The 22,830-nt window shown below is 42.5% G+C and overlaps 1 protein-coding gene across 1 annotated transcript in view; it reads left to right on the top strand.

Annotated features, from left to right (window-relative positions):
- Nucleotides 1-22,830, top strand: part of tpo (thyroid peroxidase) — an 88,786-nt gene that overhangs the window by 25,673 nt on the left and 40,283 nt on the right. The window contains exons 6-7 of the mRNA XM_063071325.1: nucleotides 19,157-19,366; nucleotides 22,249-22,764. Of these exons, the coding sequence (XP_062927395.1) occupies nucleotides 19,157-19,366; nucleotides 22,249-22,764 (726 nt within the window). The remainder of the gene's footprint in view (nucleotides 1-19,156; nucleotides 19,367-22,248; nucleotides 22,765-22,830) is intronic.

The raw sequence follows: 22,830 nt of genomic DNA, 5'->3' as shown, positions 1-22,830 counted from the left end.
CAAAATCACTCAACAAGCTGGTATATCTCACTTTGGTACGCCCTCTTGTCACCATCTGAGATTCTAGCAACAATGGTTGCATCATCAGCAAATTTATAGATAGTACTTGAGTTATGCCTATTCACACATTCATGTAGAGGGAGTAGAGCAATGGGCTAAGCACGTATCCCTGAAGTGTGCCAGTGTTAATTGTCAGTTGGTTGGAGATGTTATTACCAATACTCACAGATTGTGGTCTTCTGGTTAGGAAGTTGAGGATCCAGTTGCAGAGGAAGGTACAGAAGTCCAGGTTCTGTAGTTTTTCCAATCAGGTCTGCAGGTATGATAGTGTTAAACACTGAGCTATAGTCAATAAACAATATCCATTTTAAAATTTTTAATGCATGCATTTCTAAATGACAATAAATGAGGACCGAGTGTCCTCATAATCTAATCTAATAATCCTGACATAGGTATCTCTTTTGTCCAAGTGATCCAAAGCTGCATTGAGATCGCATCTACCATAGACTTGTAGTGATCAGCAAATTGTTGTGGGTCCAGGTCCTTGCTGAGGTAGGAGTTGATTCTAGCCATGACCAAACTCTGAAAACACTCCATCACCATCATTACGACTGTTACTGGACGATAATCGTTAAGGCAGCTCACCCTGCTCTTCTTGGGCACTGGTATAATTGTTGCCCTTTTGAAACAGCTGAGAACTTCTGATCGTAGCAGCAAGAGATTGAAAAATGCCTTTGAATACCCCTGCCAGTTGGTTGGCACAAGCTTATATGAGCTGCCAGTACTAGCCTTCACACATTTAGATAAATTAGTAAATTGGATTATTATTGTTACATATACTGAGGTACAGTGAAAAGTGTTGTTTTGCATGTTATCCATACATCATTTTATTACATAAATGTATCAAGGTAGTACTAGAGAATTAATAAGATAATGCAGAATAAAGTATTACAGTTACAAAGAATGTGCAGTATGGGCAGACGCTAAGGTGCAAGGCCATACCAAGGTAAATTGTGAGGTCAAGAGTCCATCTTATCATTCCAGGGAACTACCTTATTACAGTGGGATAGAAGCTGTCCTTGAGCTTGATGGTACATGCTTTTAATCTTTTGAATCTTCTTGGTGCGACAGGCACAAAAAAGAGAATATCAGCTGCCAGCTGAACTCTCCTCCAAATATTCTGATTCAATTGACTTTTTTAGACATATCAATATGAATACAACCGGTGATCAATAATCATATATCCATTTTGTTCTGGTGAGGACGGATTAATTTCTCCTTTTCTCCCAGCAATTCCCTCTTTGCACTGTAGGAGGAGTGAATTTCATGTGCACTTCATTACCTTCTATATTTGGAAGTGATGGATACTGAACAAGGCTTTTGGAATTAATTAGCTCAGTTTTGGTACTGAAGTAGTTAAACTACTTTAATCTATGTACTGCTGTTGAGAGAATGGGCTGAGACGGCATTTGAAAAAATGTTGGCAAGTATTTTATTCTTCGTGACTATGTTAACTCAGGGTGCAGAATCAGTTATGGAAGACAAGCTCTGTAAATCATATCTAAAATAGGTCAAACTCTGTCATACAATCTTTCCTAGGAAGAAAATCCGATGTTACCAATGGTTTGGATTCTCAGCTGATCTTACACACGTGCTATATGCTAGGCATTTCATGTACATCAATAAAACAATAGATTTTTAAAAATTTCTCATACCTTGAAATCTGTTCAAATTCACTCAGTGGCCACTTTATCAGGTATCTCCAGTAAATAATAAAGTGGCCATTGAGTGTAAGTTTGTGGTCTTCTGCTGCAGTAACACATCCACTTCAAAGTTCGACATGTGTGTTCAGAGATGTTCTTCTGCACACCACTGTTGTAATGCATGGTCATTTAAGCTACTTTCAACCTCCTGTCAATGTGAAGCAGCCTGGCCAATCTACTCTGACCGCTTTCATTAACAAGGCATTTTTGCCCACAGAACTGCTGCTCGCTGGATATATTTTTGTTTTTGTGTCATTCTCTGCAAACTCTAGAAATAGCTGTGCATGGTAAAAGGAGATCAGCATTTTCAGAGAAATACAAACCACCCCATCTGGCAGTCATCCCATGGTCAAAGTCACTTAGATCACACTTCTTCCCCATTCTGATGTTTGGTCAAAACAACAACTGAACCTCTTGACCATTCTGCATTGAGTTGCTGCCATACAATTGACTGATTAGATACTTGCATTAATGAGCAGGTGTGCAGATATACTTAATAAAGTGTCCACTGAGTGTAGTTCTGAATAATGAATCCAATTTAATTTATGAAACCTCTAGCAATGAGAAGTAGAAAGCTAATATTTAATGGCTTTTAGTCATAAAATGCAGTTAAATTGACATCAACAACTCATTTTCTCTAACTCACATAATTATTCCTGGTCCTAGACAAGATAATTGTCAGTATCAGCAGTTGTCATAGGTAATTTCTTAATCTGCTCTTATGGCCCACAATTAATTAGTTATTATGCTTGTTAGCAGAGAAGCATTGCAAAAAGTAAAAAATAATGAAAGAAAGCTTAGTGTAATTGTTGACTTCCTTCTCTTATTGCCATGGAAAAATCACCGCTTCAGATGGTGTGAGCACAATACACTAGTAAAGGTTTTACATATGACATTGCCAACATCAGCAGTAAGTGAATGATCCATAACACTGTAAGAATTCCCGGTACAATCTACAGAATGCTATCGTAAGAGCAAAAAAGGAATTCCACGTGCAGTTAGAGACACAATGAATGCATGTCAACTGTACATGGCATTACTTCATATAGGTGGCTGTGATGCTCCATGTCATAATAATCCTCCAATGATTTAAATTTGTGTCTTACATTGTACTTATTTTTTGAACTGCAATTTAGTGCTGCCAAAGGATAGGTCTGTGTTTCTTCCACAGTAATGCAACTAGTACAGCCACTGCGACACAGCAGCAGAAATCGAAGTTCACCCAGACCTTGAGCACTATCTGTGTGGAGTCCAGATGTTCACCCTGTCACTGTGTGGCTTTCTTCCAGGTGCTCTAGTTTGCTCCCATATTCCAGAATGAGAGTTGATAAGTTAATTGGCCACTCTGGTGTGTCGGTTAGTGGTCGAATCTAGAAAGTGGGCTTTAATGAGAATACAGGGAGAAAGAAAAAGGATCAGTATAGGGTTGCTGTAAATTGGTGGTTGATATTCAACATGGACCCACAAGGCCAATTTCATGTTGTATCTTTCTGTGACTGACATGGTGATACGGTACAATAAGTACCAATAGTAAACTTGTGCTTTTTACAACAAAGCTCCCTATTTGTTGCATACTATTACAAATTTGAATACCATCATGCCTGATGCTGGGGTAGGTAACTGATTAACACCTCATCCCAACATCTGCTCTGATGTGGTGCTGACCCTCTACTACAAATTCTGTCAGTAACAATAAGCAATCACTCCATCATGTCAGACGGTGGGATACAGAACCTTCATCCCTCTAATCAGCCCTCGATTCATTGATAAAGCAGACAGATTCCTTGAACTTAAGGACTGATGCTAAAAAACTATAAAGCACATATGATTGTGAATTAATTCTTTTTGCTGATAGACACATAAATTAACATCTTCAATTAAACTAATAGATCCTTCTCACTTTAAATCTCAGCCTTTCCCAAAGGACATTGTTCTGTCTCTTTACACTATGGCAGTTACTGGAATAAAATGTCCCGTATGCTTCACCAAAATTATACAAATAAACATCCTATGACATAAGGAGTAAAAGGAGCTTGGTGGAATTATTCAAAGAAGAACTTTCAGGCTCTCATTTGATTAGTTAGAGGACTTTTATAAATTTGCTACTCAGTTGAGGTAAAGCACCCTTAGTAATTTTATCACTGACTTCATTAATATTAGTGCAGAGTCAAAAATTCTCCTCCTGAGCTTTATCCAATGATCCTGACTGGAACATATGTGTCCGTTCCATCTGAACACGGGAGTATATTTAGCCCTGCGAAACAAATCCTGGAAGTGAGAGTGAAATTGAATTGAGATCACAGAGTTAAACCGATCAGGTTAAATTCTGAATTTCTCCCACACACTCTGCCCCTTACAACCCACCACCTCACATTCCTTCCCACCTCACAACATTACTTGATTTGCAGGTACTGTCTTCAGTTATTGAGCCTGCTGCAAGACTAATTCATTTTCTTAAAGTTCTTCAGCCTGGCATTTGAGATCTAATCCAGTGAAGTATCTGCATCCTTTTTAGTTACAAAGGCCAGTGAAGCTTGTTCCCTCTACTCAAAAAAAATTAAAGATATCACACCTTGATTTAAAAATGAAGGGAAGCAGAAAGGGTACCCCCATCTAACCTAATCACTGACTGTAAGAACTTTTAACAGGGCAAAGGGGAAAAGTTGAGAAATTTGCCACACGAAGTTGATTTAGTTTGAAATGAGGTACATATAACCACTTAAGTAGGTGTATTAATTTTAGGCCATTCCCCTCAACAACAAGTATACCGCATTGGATACTGTTGCGGGGGATGACTTACCTGGGACTAGCTGCAGTAGCCAGATCTCTGGTGCTGAGTCTGGCTCTGCAGTGCAGAAGGGAGGGGGGAAAAAGAGCAGAGTGGTAGTGATAGGGGACTCGATAGTTAGAGGTGCAGATAGAAGGTTCTGTGGTCGTGACAGAGAATCCAGGATGGTTTGTTGCCTCCCAGGTGCCAGGGTCAAGGATGTCTCTGATCGATTGCATGACATTCTGAAGTGGGAGGGTGACCAGCCAGATGTCGTGGTGCACATCGGTACCAATGACATAGCAAGGAAGAGTGAAGAGGTCCTGGACAGTGAGTATAGAGAGCTTGGTAGGAAGTTGAAAAGCAGGACCTCAAGGGTGGTAATCTCAGGATTGCTACCTGTGCTACGTGCCAGTGAGGGTAGGAATAGGATGCTCTGGAAGAGGAACAAGTGGCTGAGGAACTGGTGTAGGGGGCAGGGTTTCAGATTTCAGGATCATTGGGATCTCTTCTGGGGCAGGTGGGACCTGTACAAGAGAGACGGGTTACACTTGAACCACAGGGGGACCAATATCCTTTCAGGGAGGTTTGTTAGTGCTATTGAGGAGGCTTTAAACTAGATTTGCAGGGGGATGGGAACCAGAGTGCCAGAGCTGACAGTGTGGCTGGGGTGAAAATAAATGATGTTAGAAGTTCAAGCAAATCCGCTGATAGAAAGGTTCTGAGTGGTGGTAAAAATCTTCTGAGGTATATATATTTCAATGCTAGGAGTATTGCAGGGAAGGCAGATGAGTTGAGGGCGTGGATGGACACGTGGAATTATGATGTTGTGGCAATTAGTGAAACTTGGCTACAGGAGGGGCAGGACTGGCAGCTTAATATTCCAGGGTTCCAATGTTTCAGATGTGATCGAGGGAGAGGAATGAAAGGTGGGGGAGTAGCATTGCTTGTTAGGGAAAATATTACAGCAGTGCTCAGGCAGGACAGATTAGAGGGCATGTCTACTGAGTCCTTATGGGTGGAGCTGAGAAACAGGAAAGGTATGGCCACATTAGTGGGATTGTATTACAGACCACCCAATAGTCAACGAGACTTGGAAGAGCAAATCTGCAGAGAGATAGCAGGCAACTGCAGGAAACATAAAGTTGTGTTGGTAGGGGATTTTAATTTTCCATACATTGATTGGGACTCCCATACTGTTAGGGGTCCAGATGGTTTAGAGTTTGTAAAATGTGTTCAGGAAAGTTTTCTAAATCAGTATATAGAGGGACCAACTAGAGGGGATGCAATATTGGATCTCCTGTTAGGAAACGAATTAGGGCAAGTGACAGAAGTCTGTGTAAGGGAGCACTTTGGTTCCAGTGATCATAACACCATTAGTTTCAGTTTGATCATGGACAAGGATAGATCTGGTCCTAGGGTTGAGGTTCTGAACTGGAAGAAGGCCAAATTTGAAGAAATGAGAAAGGATCTAAAAAGCGTGGATTGGGACAGGTTGTTCTCTGGCAAAGATGTGATTGGTAGGTGGGAAGCCTTCAAAGGAGAAATTTTGAGAGTGCAGAGTTTGTATGTTCCTGTCAGGATTAAAGGCAAATTGAATAGGAATAAGGAACCTTGGTTCTCAAGGGATATTGCAACTCTGATAAAGAAGAAGAGGGAGTTGTATGAAATGTATAGGAAACAGGGGGTAAATCAGGTGCTTGAGGAGTATAAGAAGTGCAAGAAAATACTAAAGAAAGAAATCAGGAGGGCTAAAAGAAGACATGAGGTTGCTTTGGCAGTCAAAGTGAAGGATAATCCAAAGAGATTTTACAAGTATATTAAGAGCAAAAGGATTGTAAGGGATAAAATTGGTCCTCTTGAAGATCAGAGTGGTTGGCTTTGTGCGGAACCTAAGGAAATGGGGGAGATCTTAAATAGGTTTTTTGCGTCTGTATTTACTAAGGAAGCTGGCATGAAATCTATGGAATTGAGGGAATCAAGTAGTGAGAGCATGGAAACTGTACAGATTGAAAAGGAGGAGGTGCTTGCTGTCTTGAGGAAAATTAAAGTGGATAAATCCCCGGGACCTGACAGAGTGTTCCCTCGGACCTTGAAGGAGACTAGTGTTGAAATTGCGGGGGCCCTGGCAGAAATATTTAAAATGTCGCTGTCTACGAGTGAAGTGCCGGAGGATTGGAGAGTGGCTCATGTTGTTACGTTGTTTAAAAAAGGATCGTAAAGTAATCCGGGAAATTATAGGCCGGTGAGTTTAACGTCAGTAGTAGGTAAGTTATTGGAGGGAGTACTGAGACAGAATCTACAAGCATTTGGGTAGACAGGGGCTTATTAGGGAGAGTCAACATGGCTTTGTGCATGGTAGGTCATGTTTGACCAATCTGTTGGAGTTTTTCGAGGAGGTTACCAGGAAAGTGGATGAAGGGAAGGCAGTGGATATTGTCTACATGGACTTCAGTAAGGCCTTTGACAAGGTCCCGCATGGTAGGTTAGTTAGGAAAATTCAGTCGCTAGGTATACATGGAGAGGTGGTAAATTGGATTAGACATTGGATCAATGGAAGAAGCCAGAGAGTGGTGGTAGAGAATTGCTTCTCTGAGTGGAGGCCTGTGACTAGTGGTGTGCCACAGGGATCAGTGCTGGGTCCATTGTTATTTGTCATCTATATCAATGATCTGGATGATAATGTGGTAAATTGGATCAGCAAGTTTGCTGATGATACAAAGATTGGAGGTGTAGTAGACAGTGAGGAAGGTTTTCAGAGCCTGCAGAGAGACTTGGACCAGCTGGAAAAATGGGCTGAAAAATGGCAGATGGAGTTTAATACTGACAAGTGTGAGGTATTGCACGTTGGAAGGACAAACCAACGTAGAACATACAGGGTTAATGGTAGGGCACTGAGGAGTTCAGTGGAACAGAGGGATCTGGGAATACAGATACAAAATTCCCTGAAAGTGTCGTCACAGGTAGATAGGCTCGTAAAGAGAGCTTTTGGTACATTGGCCTTTCTTAATCGAAGTATTGAGTATAAGAGCTGGAATGTTATGATGAGGTTGTATAAGGCATTGGTGAGGCCGAATCTGGAGTATTGTGTTCAGTTTTGGTCACCAAATTACAGGAAGGATATAAATAAGGTTGAACAACAGGAATTCTGCAGATGCTGGAAATTCAAGCAACATACATCAAAGTTGCTGGTGAACGCAGCAGGCCAAGCAGCATCTATAGGAAGAGGCACAGTCGACGTTTCAGGCCGAGACCCTTCGTCAGGACTAACTGAAGGAAGAGTGAGTAAGGGATTTGAAAGCTGGAGGGGGAGGGGGAGATGCAAAATGATAGGAGAAGACAGGAGGGGGAGGGATAGAGCCGAGAGCTGGACAGGTGATAGGCAAAAGGGGATACGAGAGGATCATGGGACAGGAGGCCTAGGGAGAAAGACGGGGGGGGCTACCCAGACGGAATATAAGGTGTTGTACCTCCAACCTGAGTGTGGCCTCATCTTTACAGTAGAGGAGGCCGTGGATAGACATGTCAGAATGGGAATGGGATGTGGAATTAAAATGTGTGGCCACTGGGAGATGCTTTCTCTGGCGGACAGAGCGTAGATGTTCAGCAAAGCGGTCTCCCAGTCTGCGTCGGGTCTCACCAATATATAAAAGGCCACATCGGGAGCACCGGACGCAGTATATCACCCCAGTCGACTCACAGGTGAAGTGATGCCTCACCTGGAAGGACTGTTTGGGGCCCTGAATGGTGGTAAGGGAGGAAGTGTAAGGGCATGTGTAGCACTTGTTCCGCTTACACGGATAAGTGCCAGGAGGGAGATCAGTGGGGAGGGATGGGGGGGACGAATGGACAAGGGAGTTGTGTAGGGAGCGATCCCTGCGGAATGCAGAGAGAGGGGGGAGGGAAAGATGTGCTTAGTGGTGGGATCCCGTTGGAGGTGGCGGAAGTTACGGAGAATAATATGTTGGACCCGGAGGCTGGTGGGGTGGTAGGTGAGGACCAGGGGAACCCTATTCCTAGTGGGGTGGTGGGAGGATGGAGTGAGAGCAGATGTACGTGAAATGGAGGAGATGCGTTTAAGAGCAGAGTTGATAGTGGAAGAAGGGAAGCCCCTTTCTTTAAAAAATGAAGACATCTCCCTCGTCCTAGAATGAAAAGCCTCATCCTGAGAGCAGATGCGGCGGAGACGGAGGAATTGCGAGAAGGGGATGGTGTTTTTGCAAGAGATAGGGTGAGAAGAGGAATAGTCCAGATAGCTGTGAGAGTCAGTAGGCTTATAGTAGATATCAGTGGATAAGCTGTCTCCAGAGACAGAGACAGAAAGATCTAGAAAGGGGAGGGAGGTGTCGGAAATAGACCAGGTAAACTTGAGGGCAGGGTGAAAGTTGGAGGCAAAGTTAATAAAGTCAACGAGTTCTGCATGCGTGCAGGAAGCAGCGCCAATGCAGTCGTCGATATAGCGAAGGAAAAGTGGGGGACAGATACCAGAATAGGCACGGAACATAGATTGTTCCACAAACCCAACAAAAAGGCAGGCATAGCTAGGACCCATACGGGTGCCCATAGCTACACCTTTAGTTTGGAGGAAATGGGAGGAGCAAAAGGAGAAATTATTAAGAGTAAGGACTAATTCCGCTAGACGGAGCAGAGTGGTGGTAGAGGGGAACTGATTAGGTCTTTTTCTCCCTCTGTCCCTCTGAATATACCTCTTGCCCATCCTCTGGGTCACCCCCCCCCGTCTTTCTCCCTAGGCCTCCTGTCCCATGATCCTCTCGTATCCCCTTTTGCCTATCACCTGTCCAGCTCTCGGCTCTATCCCTCCCCCTCCTGTCTTCTCCTATCATTTTGCATCTCCCCCTCCCCCTCCAGCTTTCAAATCCCTTACTCACTCTTCCTTCAGTTAGTCCTGACGAAGGGTCTCGGCCTGAAACGTCAACTGCGCCTCTTCCTATAGATGCTGCTTGGCCTGCTGCGTTCACCAGCAACTTTGATGTATGTTGCTTAAATAAGGTTGAAAGAGTGCAGAGAAGGTTTACAAGGATGTTGCCGGGACTTGAGAAACTGAGTTACAGAGAAAGGTTGAATAGGTTAGGACTTTATTCCCTGGAGCGTAGAAGAATGAGGGGAGATTTGATAGAGGTATATAAAATTATGATGGGTATAGATAGAGTGAATGCAAGCAGGCTTTTTCCACTGAGGCAAGGGGAGAAAAAAACCAGAGGACATGGGTTAAGGGTGAGGGGGGGAGAGTTTAAAGGGAACATTAGTGGGGGCTTCTTCACACAGAGAGTGGTGGGAGTATGGAATGAGCTGCCCGATGAGGTGGTAAATGCGGGTTCTTTTTTAACATTTAAGAATAAATTGGACAGATACATGGATGGGAGGTGTATGGAGGGATATGGTCCGTGTGCAGGTCAGTGGGACTAGGCAGAAAATGGTTCGGCACAGCCAAGAAGGGCCAAAGGGCCTGTTTCTGTGCTGTAGTTTCTATGGTTCTATGGTTCTAGGCATGGTGAATGAATTCTTCATTTTCTTTAAAATAATGCTTTATAAATCAAGCCAACAACCATTAATGAAATTATTGCAATTACTACAGGCCAAGTTGAAATCAATGTGTATTTTAAGTCTGATTAATTTGATCAAGATTTATTGATTAATAATTCAACTATAATGCAGAGAACTGAAGTAAGCCCTTTTAATGCATTTTAAGTTTTAGCAACCAACCTGTGTAACAAGTTAGTAAAAAATTAGTAGGAAAAAGAGTGTTAACCAGTGATCAATCCAGACATTGGAAGTTTTGAGAGGAGGGTGACTTCAGTCAGGTCTGCTGCATGAGGATAAAAGGCAGCAGTGGGTCAGTACAGTGATAAAGAGTGTTGACTAGCGACCAATCAGCGTTTGAGATTGATCAGCAAGTGCAAATTAAAGGAAGGCAGGGGCACGCACAGCGACCATTGTCACGGCAACGACTGTGTGAGTGGACAGAGTCAGAGTGATGATCATCAGGCTTTAGCTCTCCGGGGCTTTAATGAACAGAGGCTTCCATCAGAGAAAGCAAAGGAAATAAAAGCTCAAGTTTTTTTTCATTCTCTTCTTTATATCAGCGCAGCTAGGACAGTAGGGATGTCAGGTAGGATGGTGGAATGCTCCTCTTGCAAGATGTGGGAAGGCAAGAACACCAGTGTCCTTGACGAGTACAACTACAAGAAGTATATCAAGCTGCAGCTTCTAACTAACCATGTTAAGGAGCTGGAACTGGAACTGGATGAACTCCAGATCATTTGGGAGACTGAGAGTGTGATAAATAAGACATATAGTGGGGTGGTTACACCCAAGGTGTAAGACACAGGAAAGTGGGAGCCGGTGCAGAGTACCCCTGTGGCCATCCCCTCATTAACAGGTATATCGCTTTGGATACTGTCAGGGGAAGGGTGATGACATAATAGAGGAAGGTTGCAGTGGTCGAGTGCCAGGTACTGACCTTGCCTCTGTGACTCAGAAGGGAAAGGGGGAGAAGAATCATGCGGTGGTGATAGCGAATTTGATATTTAGGGGAACGGACAGGGGGTTCTGTGGGTGAGAATGAGATTCCCAGATGGTATGTTGCCTTGCAGGTGCCAGCATCCAGAATATCTCGGATCAAGTCCTCAGCATTCTTAAGAAGGAGTGTGATCAGCCCGAAGTCATGGTCAATGGAGGAACCAATGGTATTGGTAGGACAAGTGACAACATTTGCATAGGGAGTTCAAGGAGTTAGGTGCTAAGTTAAAGGGCAGGAGCTCCAAAGTTGTGATCTCAGGGCTGCTACCCATGCCTCGTGATAGTGCGACCAGAACTAAAAGTTTAATGCATGGCTAAGAAGTTAGTGTAAGAGGAAGAGCATAAGATTTTTTGATCATTGGGCTCTCTTCCAGGGAATGTGGGGCCAGTACAGAACGGACGGCTTGCACCTGAACTGGAGAAGTCTAATATCCTAGTCGGAAAGTTTGTTAATGCTGCATGGTGGAGTTTAAACTAGAGTTGTAGGGAGATGGGAACCAGAGTGCCAGAACAGTCAGTGGAGAGGTTGTGGAGGCAGATGTTGGTAAGACCGCAGATAAAGTTAGCAATCAAAAGGTTGAGCATGGTGCGACAAGTGTCCTGAGCTGCATATATGTCAATGCAAGAAGTATCGTAGGAAAGGTGGAAAACATGAGCTAAAGATGAGGTAGTTGGTTTACAAACAGAGACAATGTGTAGTGAGAAAAGGCAGTTGATAGGACAAAATTGAAAAGAGTGAATAGAGCACTGAAGATGTTGTATTTGAATGCACGCAGTATATGGAATAAGGAAGATGAACTTGCAGCACAGTTGCAGATTGTCAGGTATGATGTTGTAGGCATCAATGAGTCGTGGCTGAAAGAAGATTAAGGCTGAGTGCTTAATGTCTGAGGAAACACATTGTATCGAAAGAACAGGCAGGAAGGCAGAGGTAAAATGTTAAATCAAATCATTAGAAAGAGGTGACAGAGATTTTGAATCATTGCGAATAGAGCTAAGGAACTGCAAGGGTAAAAAGCTGTATACAGACCCCAGACAGTAGTAACAATGTGGCCTACAAATTACAATGGGAGGTAGAAAATGAATGCCAAAAGGACACTGTTACAATAGTCATGGGGGACTTCCATATGCAGGTAAATTGGAAAAATTAGGTTGGTGCTGAATTCCAGGATCATAACTTTCTAGAGTGCCTACGAGATGGCTATTTAAAGCAGCTCATAGTTGAGCCCACAAAGGGGCCAGCTATTCTAGATTGGGTGCTGTGCGATGAAATAGAATTGATTAGAAACCTTACGGTAAAAGAACCCTTAGGGGAAAGTGATCATAATATGATCAAAGTCACACTGAAATTTGAGAAGGAGAAGCTAAAGTCAGATGTATCAGTATTACAGTGGAGTAAAGAGAATTTCAGAGACATGGGAAAGCAGATGGCCAGAATTAATTAAAAAAGAACCCTGGCAGGGATGACAGCAGAGTAGCAATGGCTGCAATTCAGCAGGCACAGGAAATAAATATACACCCCAAAGAGGAAGAAGTATTCTAATGAAAAGATGACACAACCATGGCTAACAAGAGAAGTCAAAGCCAACAAAAAAGCCAAAGAGAAGGCATAAAATAGAGCAAAAATTAGTGGGAAGTTAGAGGATTGGGAAGCTTTTAAAGCCAACAGAAGACAACTAAGATAGTCAACAAGAAGGTAAAGATGGAATACGAAAGTAAGCTAGCCAATAATATTAAAGAAGATACCAAAATCTTCTTTAGATAATAAAGTGTATAAGAGAGGCGAGAGTAGATATTGGACTGCTGGAAAATGATGCTGGAGAGATGCTGGGGGACAAAGAAATTGTGGACGGGCTGAATAAGTATTTTGCATCAGTCTTCACACGAACAGTATGGTAGAGGTTGTAGATGTCAGAGCTCATGAAGTGTGTACAGTTACCCTAAATAGACAGAAGTTTCCAGGGAAACTGAAAGGAATGAAGGTAGATAAGTTATCTGAACCAAATGGTGTACACCCCAGCATTCTGAAAGAGGTGGATCAGGTTTTTGTGGAGGTATTAATAATGATCTTTCAAGAATCACTAGACTGTAAAATTCCAAATATCACTCCACTTTTCAAGAAGGGAGAGAAGCAGAAGAAAGGCAACCATAGGCCAAGTAATCTGACCTCAGTGGTTGGGAAGATGTTGGAATCGATTATTGACGATGAGGTCGCAGGTTACTTGGAGGCACATGATAAAATAGGCCATAGTCATCATGGTTTCGTCAAGGGAAAATCTTGTCTGACTGGAATTCTTTGAAGAAATAACAAGCAGGATAGACAAAGGAGAATTGGTTGATGTTGTCTACTTGGATTTTCAGAAGGCCTTTGACGAGGTGCTGCACAAGGCTATGTTGTAACATAAGAGCCCATGGAATTACAGGAAGTATACGCAAATGAGTATAACATTTGCTGATTGGGAGGAGGCAAGGAGTGGGAATAAAGGGAGCCATTTCTGGCCAGTGGTTTCCAGTGGGGTCTGTGTCTGTGTTGAGACCGATTCTTTTTAGGTAATATGTCAATGATTTGTATGATCAAATTGTTGACTTTTTTGCAAAATTTGTAGATGATATGAAAATAGTGGGAAGGGCAGCTAGTTTTGAGGAAGTAGAGAGGCTACAGAAGGACTTAAAGAGATCAGGCGACTGGGTAAAAAATGGCAGATGGAATACAATGTCAAGAAATGTACGGGCATACACTTTGGTAGAAGAAATGAAAGGGTTGATTATCTTCAAAAACTGAGGTGCAAAGGGACTTGGGAGTCCTTGTGCAGGATTCCCTGAAGGTTAATTTGTAGGTTGAGTCTGTGATAAGGAAGACAAATGCAATGTTAGCACTCATTTCAACAGGACTAGAAAATAAATGCAAGAATGCAATGCTGAGGCTTTATAAAGCACTGGTGAGGCCTAATTAGAAACATAGAAAGATAGAAAACCTACAGCAAAATACAGGCCCTTCGGCCCACAAAGTTGTGCCGAACATGTCCCTACCTTGTAAATTACTAGGCTTACTCATAACCCTCTATTTTTCTAAGCTCCATGTACCTATCCAAAAGTCTCTTAAAAGACCCTATCGTATCTGCCACCACCACAGTTGCCAGCAACCCATTCCACGCACTGACCACTCTCTGCGTAAAAAACTTACATAAAACATAGAACAGTACAGCACAGTACAGGCCCTTCGGCCCACAATGTTGTGCTGACCCTCAAACCCTGCCTCCCATATAAGCCCCCACCTTAGATTCCTCCATATACCTGTCTAGTAGTCTCTTAAACTTCACTAGTGTATCTGCCTCCACCACTGACTCAGGCAGTGCATTCCACGCACCAACCACTCTCTGAGTAAAAAACCTTCCTCTAATATCCCCCTTCAACTTCCCACCCCTTACCTTGAAGCCATGTCCTCTTGTATTGAGCAGTGGTGCCCTGGGGAAGAGGAGCTGGCTATCCACTCTATCTATTCCTCTTATTATCTTGTACACCTCTATCATGTCTCCTCTCATCCTCCTTCTCTCCAAAGAGTAAAGCCCTAGCTCCCTTAATCTCTGATCATAATGCATACACTCTAAACCAGGCAGCATCCTGGTAAATCTCCTCTGTACCCTTTCCAATGCTTCCACATCCTTCCTATAGTGAGGTGACCAGAACTGGACACAGTACTCCAAGTGTGGCCTAACCAGAGTTTTATAGAGCTGCATCATTACATCGCGACTCTTAAACTCTATCCCTCGACTTACGAAAGCTAACACCCCATAACCAGTTAGTCCTGACGAAGGATCTCAGCCTGAAACGTCGACTGCACCTCTTCCTAGAGATGCTGCCTGGCCTGCTGCGTTCACCAGCAACTTTTATGTGTGTTACCCCATAAGCTTTCTTAACTACCCTATCCACCTGTGAGGCAACTTTCAGGGATCTGTGGACATGTACCCCGAGATCCCTCTGCTCCTCCACACTACCAAGTATCCTGCCATTTATTTTGTACACTGCCTTGGAGTTTGTCCTTCCAAAGTGTATATCCTCACACTTCTCCAGGTTGAACTCCATCTGCCACTTCTCAGCCCACTTCAGCATCCTATCAATGTCTCTCTGCAATCTTTGACAATCCCCTACACTATCCACAACACTACCAATCTTTGTGTCATCTGCAAACTTGCCAACCCACCCTTCTACCCCCATATCCAGGTCGTTAATAAAAATCACGGAAAGTAGAGGTCCCAGAACAGATCCTTGTGGGACACCACTAGTCACAATCCTCCAATCTGACTGTACTCCCTCCACCACCACCCTCTGCCTTCTGCAGGCAAGCCAATTTTGAATCCACCTGGCCAAACTTCCCTGGATCCCATGCCTTCTAACTTTCTGAATAAGCCTACCATGTGGAACTTTGTCAAATGCCTTACTAAAATCCATATAGATCACATCCACTGCACTACCCTCATCTATATGCCTGGTCACCTCCTCAAAGAACTCTATCAGGCTTGTTAGACACGATCTGCGCTTCACAAAGCCATGCTTACCCCTGACATCTACTCTGTACCTACACTCTAGCACCTTAAACCTGTGTCCTCTTGTGGCAGCCATTTCAGCCCTGGGAAAAAGCCTCTGACTATCCACATGATCAGTGCCTCTCATCATCTTATACATCTCTATCAGGTCACCTGTCATCCTCCATCGCTCCAAAGAGAAAAGTCTGAGTTCACTCGACCTGTTTTCATAAGGCATGCTCCCCAATCCAGGCAACATCCTTGTAAATCTCCTCTGCATCCCCTTCTATGGTTTCCACATCCTTTCCTGTAGTGAGGCGACCAGAACTGACCACAGTACTCCAAGTGGGGTCTGACTAGAGCCCTATATAGCTGCAACATTACCTCTGGGCTCCTAAATTCAATTCCATGATTGAGGAAGGCCAATGCATCGTAAGCCTTCTTAACCACAGAGTCAACTAGCGCAGTTGCTTTGAGCGTCCTATGGACTCAGACCCCAAGATCCCTCTGATCCTCCACACTGCCATTACTGTCTTACCATTAATACTATATTCTGCCATCATATTTGACCTACCAAAATGAACCACTTCACATTTATCAGGGTTGAACTAGTTCTCAGCCCAGTTTTGCGTCCTATCAATGTCCCGCTGTGACCTCTGATAGCCCTCCACAGTATCCACAACACCTCGAACCTTTGTGTCATCAGCAAACTTACTAACCTATCCCTCCACTTCATCATCCAGGTCATTTATAAAAATCACATAGAGTAAGGGTCCCACACCACTGGTCATTGACCTCCATGCAGAATATGACCCATCTACAACCACTCTTTGCCTTCTGTGGGCAAGCCATTTCTGGATCCACAAAACAATGTCCCCTTGGATCCCATGCCCCTTACTTTCTCAATAAGCCTCTGCATGGGGTACCTTATCAAATGCCATGCTGAAATCCATATACACTATATCTACTGCTCCTCCTTCATCAATGTGTTTAGTCACATTCTCAAAAAATTCAATCAGGCTCGTAAGGCACGACCTGCCCTTAACAAAGCCATGTTGACTATTCCTAATCATATTATACCTCTCCAAATGTTCATAAATCCTGTCTCTCAGGATCTTCTCCATCAACTTACCAACCACTGAAGTAAGACTCACTGGTCTATAATTTCCTGGGCTATCTCTACTCCCTTTCTTGAATAAAGGAGCAACATCCACAACCCTCCAATCTTCCGGAACCTCTCCCATCCCTATTGATGTACTGTGGTCATTGGTGTACTATGAGCAGTTTTGGGCCCCTTTTCTTAGGAAGGATGTACTAAAACTGGTGAGGATTCAAAAGAATTTCACAAAAATAATTCCACGATTGAATGGTTCGTCATATGAAGAGCATTTTATGGCTCTGAGCCTGTATTTGCTGGAACTTAGAAGAGTGAGGGGTGACCTCATTGAAACTTATCAAATGGTGAAAGGCCTTGATAGAGTGAATGTGGAGAGGAGGTTTCCTATAGTGGGAGAGTCTAAGACCGGAGGACACAACCTCAGAATAGAGGGACATCTTTTAAGAACAGATTTGAGAAGGAACTTCGTTAGCCTGAAAGTTGAATTTGTGGAATTCGTTGACACAGGCACCTGTGGAGGCCAAGTTTTTATGTATATTTAAGGCAGAGGTTGATAGATTCATGATTGGTCAGGGATGAAGGGATACAGGGAGAAGGTAGGAGATTGAGGCTGAGTGGAAAATTGGATCATGATGAAATGGCAAAGTAGACTCAATGGGCCAAATAGCCTAATTCTATTCCTACATCGAATGGTCTTATGGTCTAAAATAAAGTACAGTGCCGATCATAACAAATATGCAAATTGTACTTCCATATTTGTCTCAGAACTTCAACTACTGCACAGAGTCTTGCCATCTTCAGAAGTTTTCTGATGGCTCTGCCATAGTTGGATGCATCAGCAAGGGAGATGAGGCTGAGTACAGGGCTACGGTAGGAAACATTGTCACATGGTGTGAGCAGAATTATCTGCAGCTTAATGTGAAAAAGACTAAGGAGCTGGTGGTAGACCTGAGGAGGGCTAAGGCACCGGTGGCCCCTGTTTCAATCCAGGGGGTCAGTGTGGACATGGTTGGAGGATTACAAATACCTGGGGATACGAATTGACAATAAACTGGACTGGTCAAAGAACACTGAGGCTGTCTACAAGAAGGGTCAGAGCCGTCTCTATTTCCTGAGGAGACTGAGGTCCTTTAACATCTGTCGGATGATGCTGAGGATATTCTATGAGTCTGTGGTGGCCAGCGCTATCATGTTTGCTGTTGTGTGCTGGGGCAGCAGGCTGAGGGTAGCAGACACCAACAGAATCAACAAACTCACTCGTAAGGCCAGTGATGTTGTGGGGATGGAACTGGACTCTCTGACGGTGGGTTCTGAAAAGAGGATGCTGTCCAAGTTGCATGCCATCTTGGACAATGTCTCCCATCCACTACATAGTGTACTGGGTGGGCACAGGAGTACATTCAGCCAGAGACTCATTCCACCGAGATGCAACACAGAGCATCATAGGAAGTCATTCCTGCCTGTGGCCATCAAACTTTACAACTCCTCCCTTGGAGGGAAGTACACCCTGAGCCAATAGGCTGGTCCTGGACTTATTTCCTGGCATAATTTACATATTACTATTTAATTATTTATGGTTTTATTACTATTTAATTATTTATGTTGCAACTATAACGAAAACCAATTTCCCTTGGGATCAATAAAGTATGACTATGACTATGTCATTGGATGGAATCTCGAATACTTTCAAATTAATCTCTAGGGTCGTAAGTCTAAGGTGCACCGCCATACTAGTTTGTTCTCACATTTTAATTCTTAATAATAAAGAAGCAATCCCACTTGATTTTGCTTTCTACGTGTTTATAACTGGCTTACAATGGGGATGGCACAAGAATATCGTAATTAGCATAACACTATTACAGCGCCTGTGACCCACCCAGGTTCAATTTTGCCATTGTCTGTAAGGAGTTTGTATGTTCCCTCTGTGACCACTGGAGTTTCCTCCAGATACTCAGTTCTCCCTCCACTTTCCAATGACGTATGGCTCATGGATTATTTAGTCACGAGGGTGTAACTGGGCTGTGAGTACTTGACGGAATGGAAGGGCCTGTTACCGTGCTATATCTCTAAATCAATCAATCAATCAATAAATAAATAACAAATGGAAATGATTTAATCTTGCTTTGATAGTTAAACTGCTTGGGACCTTACAACATTCAATTAGTTTTCTTGTGTAATATTATTTGAAATTAATATCATAATTTTAGTTACAATTTTTATTATGGTTTCTCATTCCTGGGTAGAATGTGCTTATCAGAAGCCAATCTACTCAATTGCTCTTCCGGGCAATGTCCTTTTGTTATTCCATCCGCAGCCCATCCGATAAAAAGTCTCCAGTTACGCTTCTAATTCAGGGAACTCTGTAATGCACCCTTTTGCCTCATGAAGATGTACATGGAAGCCAAATGCATCAGTATATTTTTTCAATGAATTCTTTCTCTAACAGGTCCGAGAGATAACCAACAAAATTCTTCGTACGACCGATAAGACTCCAATGACAGAAGATCATCTATATTCCCATATCCTCATTGAATGGGGCCAGTATATTGACCACGACTTTGCATTCACACCTCAGAGCACGAGCCAGGCTGCTTTCCAGGGAGGAGTAGACTGTCAATCTACGTGCCAAAATCTGAATCCCTGTTTTCCAATTAAGGTACTCATACAACTTGAAGTGACCAAAGTTGAAAAAAACTATCTGAAGATCAGGTTTCCTGATTACTTTAGGGCTGGGCATAATGTTTTGAGCCAAAATTTTGAAGGCTTCCTCAAGCACTTCAGAGACATAGATCTTGTTTTCACTATTGGTGTGAAAGAAATATATCCTGTGAATTGTAATTTGAATAACAGTCCCTTCAAATTCTTCCTCCTGACCCCAGTGTACTACCCACAAATACTCAATCTGTCCTGCACCATGGTAAAACCATACAAGTGTACAACATGCAAACTGGTGGTTTTCTAATACAACCTAGGACTGAATTAAGGATCTGCTTATAGTTAGATGTTCAATTGACATTGCAGCTGAATATTATTTACTATTTCTTCATGGCAATGATTAATAATAACACTTAGATAGGAAGGTTGGAATGGCCTTCTCTACCTTCCCCTGATTCTGTCATTGCTGCTTCGATTAGGAGACTGCTGCGGATAGGCACAAGATTTAAGAGATGATTTATAACTGTAGTGATAACACAAGAGAGAACTCCTCAAAAATCACTTGAGAATATTACTTGCAGGTAAAGGAGCATTGTGCAAGTGTGATTTTTTATTTAAAGAGAGTTAGCAAAGACTCAGGGAAAGCATGTTCCTCCAGGGTTTATTAATTTTGCCACCTTTGGCTTTCAAATGTTTGATCAAGAAAAGTTAATACAGGGAGCATTCATGGTCTGTATTTGTATGAAGCATCAAGATCAAGTGAAGTTTTGCTTCTCTATTCCACAGAAGGTCTCTGTTCTCCTTAAGCTTACTTTAAGACACCTTCATTTGGGTGTGACACAGTGCAGACATCATGGACTCTTGTGTTTTACTGTTTTATGTTCTATTTTAAGTCTCTTGAGAAACATAGAGGGAGTAAGAAACTACTTAAAAAGGAAATTAGAAGAGAAAAAAAAGAGTCCAAGAAGTATTCTTAAAGAGATTCCTAAGTTATTCAGTAAGTGCATTAGGAGCTGTAGGACATCCAGGGATAGAGCTGGATCAGCTTAGGAATCTAGATGTGGAACCAGGAGATATGAGCATGGTCTGAAATGAAAGCCTCATATATATTCACCAAGAAGGATATTAGGATAATGAGATCAGCAAGGGATACCTTGATTGCCAAGAACGTACAGAATGCTGTACATATTGAAAGGTGGAGGTGTAAGATGTCTTGGATAAATCCCCAGAGCCAGAAGGATCTATCTCCGAATGCATTGGGAAATAAGGGAGATGATTGGTGGCACCCAGACTAAGATTTTTTTTAATCTACATTCATCTTGGGAAATGTATCAAAATAGTGGAAGATGGCTAATGTTGTTCCTTTGGTTAAGAGTGGTAGGTGTCATATTTTAAGTAATTGTAGGCAGATGCACCTTACATTTGTTGGAAGGATATTATAGAACATAAAACATAGAAAATCTACAGCACATTATTGGCCCTTTGGCCCACAATGTTGTGCTGATCATGTAACCTACTCTAGAAGCTGCCTAGATTTTCCCTACTACAAAACCCTCTATTTTTCTAAGCTCCGTGTATTTAAGAGACTCTTTTTCTGAGTCTCTTAAAAGACCCTATTGTATCTGCCTTTACCACCTTCACTGGCAGTGCATTCCATGCACCCACCACTCTCTGTGTGAAAAGCTTACCGCTGACATCCTGTTGTACCTACTTCCAAGCATTAACAAATGCTGGTCTTTAAAACCTTTTTACACATGGATTCCAAGGAGAGCTTCCTAATTGCCTTCCTGATAGGAGGCAGAGGGTGGTTAAAGATGGATCTTGTTTTTGATCAGAAGGCTCTGACTAGTGGTTTATGAAAGGGACAGTGCTGGCAGCTTTGCTGTTTGTGATGTACCTGAACAGGTTGGATATAAAGATAGGAAGAATGAAGTAAGTTTACAGAAGACATGAAAATTAGTGATGTCTTTTGTAGCAAGGAAGGTTTTCTAAAGCTAGAACAGGATATAGTTCAACTGAATGGTTGAGTGGAGCATTGTCAAAAGGAATTTAATCCCACAAGAACAAAGTGATGCACTTTGGGAAGTCAGATAGGGTAAGGTCATATATAGTAACTGACAGGGCACTGAGGAATGTTGATGAACAAAAAGTCCAAATTCATAGTTCTCTGTCACTGGCAACAGATATTAATATGGTGATAAAGAGGCACATAGCGTGCTTGCTTTCAAGGGTCAGGGCACAGAATAAAGATGCTGAGGCATTATGTTACAACTTTACCAAACACTGGTTAGACCACATTTTTCTGCAGTCCTGGTCGCCAAATTATAAGAAGGATGTGATTGTGCAGGAGAGAGTGTCAGGACTGGAAGACTTTAGCTATCAATTGGATAAGGTGGGATATTTTTCCTTCTATCTAAGAAGAGTAAGCAGTGACTTGAAGGAAGCATATAAGATGTTGAAAGGCATAGATATGGTAGATAATCAAAATCTTCTTTGTATAGTAAGGGTAAAAGAGGAGGGCATAGGTTTAAGAGATGAGGAAGAAGTTTTAAAGTGGATCTGAAAGTTAATTTCTTTTTTAAATGAAAATGATTGCTGCCTAAAGTGACCTGCCAGAGGAGGCGGTAGAGTGCCAAGGAATAATTATTAAGAGGCATTTAGACAGACACTTAAAAAGGTAAAATGTATGGTCCTAATATGGAAAAATATGAAGACTGCACAACAGGAAAATTATTGCCATGGATGTGGAGGATCAAAGAGCCCAGATCTGAGCTCTTCACTTCTAGTTTGGTTCATTGAATTTTAATACACAGGCAGGAAGAAAGAAATTTGCAATGGTCCTGCTATTCTTAATTGTGTCTTATTTTAATATTCATCAAATAGATACCTGAAAGTGATCCACGTTCCAGAATCAATGAGTGCATCACATTTTATCGCTCGTCTCCCACATGTGGAGCAGCAGTGCAAGGAGCTGACTTTGAAACGCTGTCAAGTCTGAACTCGCGACAGCAGATTAATGCTGTAACTTCCTTTATTGATGCCTCAACTGTCTATGGAAGCACGCCAGTTCAGGAAAGAAAGTTAAAGGACTATTCAAGCAAGGAGGGCCTCCTTCTTGTGAACAAAAAATACAAAGATGGCAAACGTGAACTGTTGCCATTCGTGGATCAGAAACCATCCCCATGTGCTCAAGAGCCCAATGCTACTCAAAATGAAAGGATAGAATGTTTTCTCAGCGGAGAAAGCAGAGCAAATGAAGTTCTTACTCTTGTTTCAATGCACACATTGTGGATGCGTGAGCATAATCGGTTAGCCAGGAATTTACACAAGATAAACCCTCATTGGACTTCGGAAACCATCTACAGTGAAGCACGCAAGATTAGTGGTGCTCTGCATCAGGTTAGTAGGTTCACTATTCCTAAATTGTTCAAAGATTGTAATGAGCACAGCATGTGAAATATACTA

The sequence above is a fragment of the Mobula hypostoma genome, chromosome 2, assembly GCF_963921235.1.
Source record: "Mobula hypostoma chromosome 2, sMobHyp1.1, whole genome shotgun sequence".
Taxonomy (NCBI): domain Eukaryota; kingdom Metazoa; phylum Chordata; class Chondrichthyes; order Myliobatiformes; family Myliobatidae; genus Mobula; species Mobula hypostoma.
This window is presented reverse-complemented; position numbering and strand designations above follow the sequence as displayed.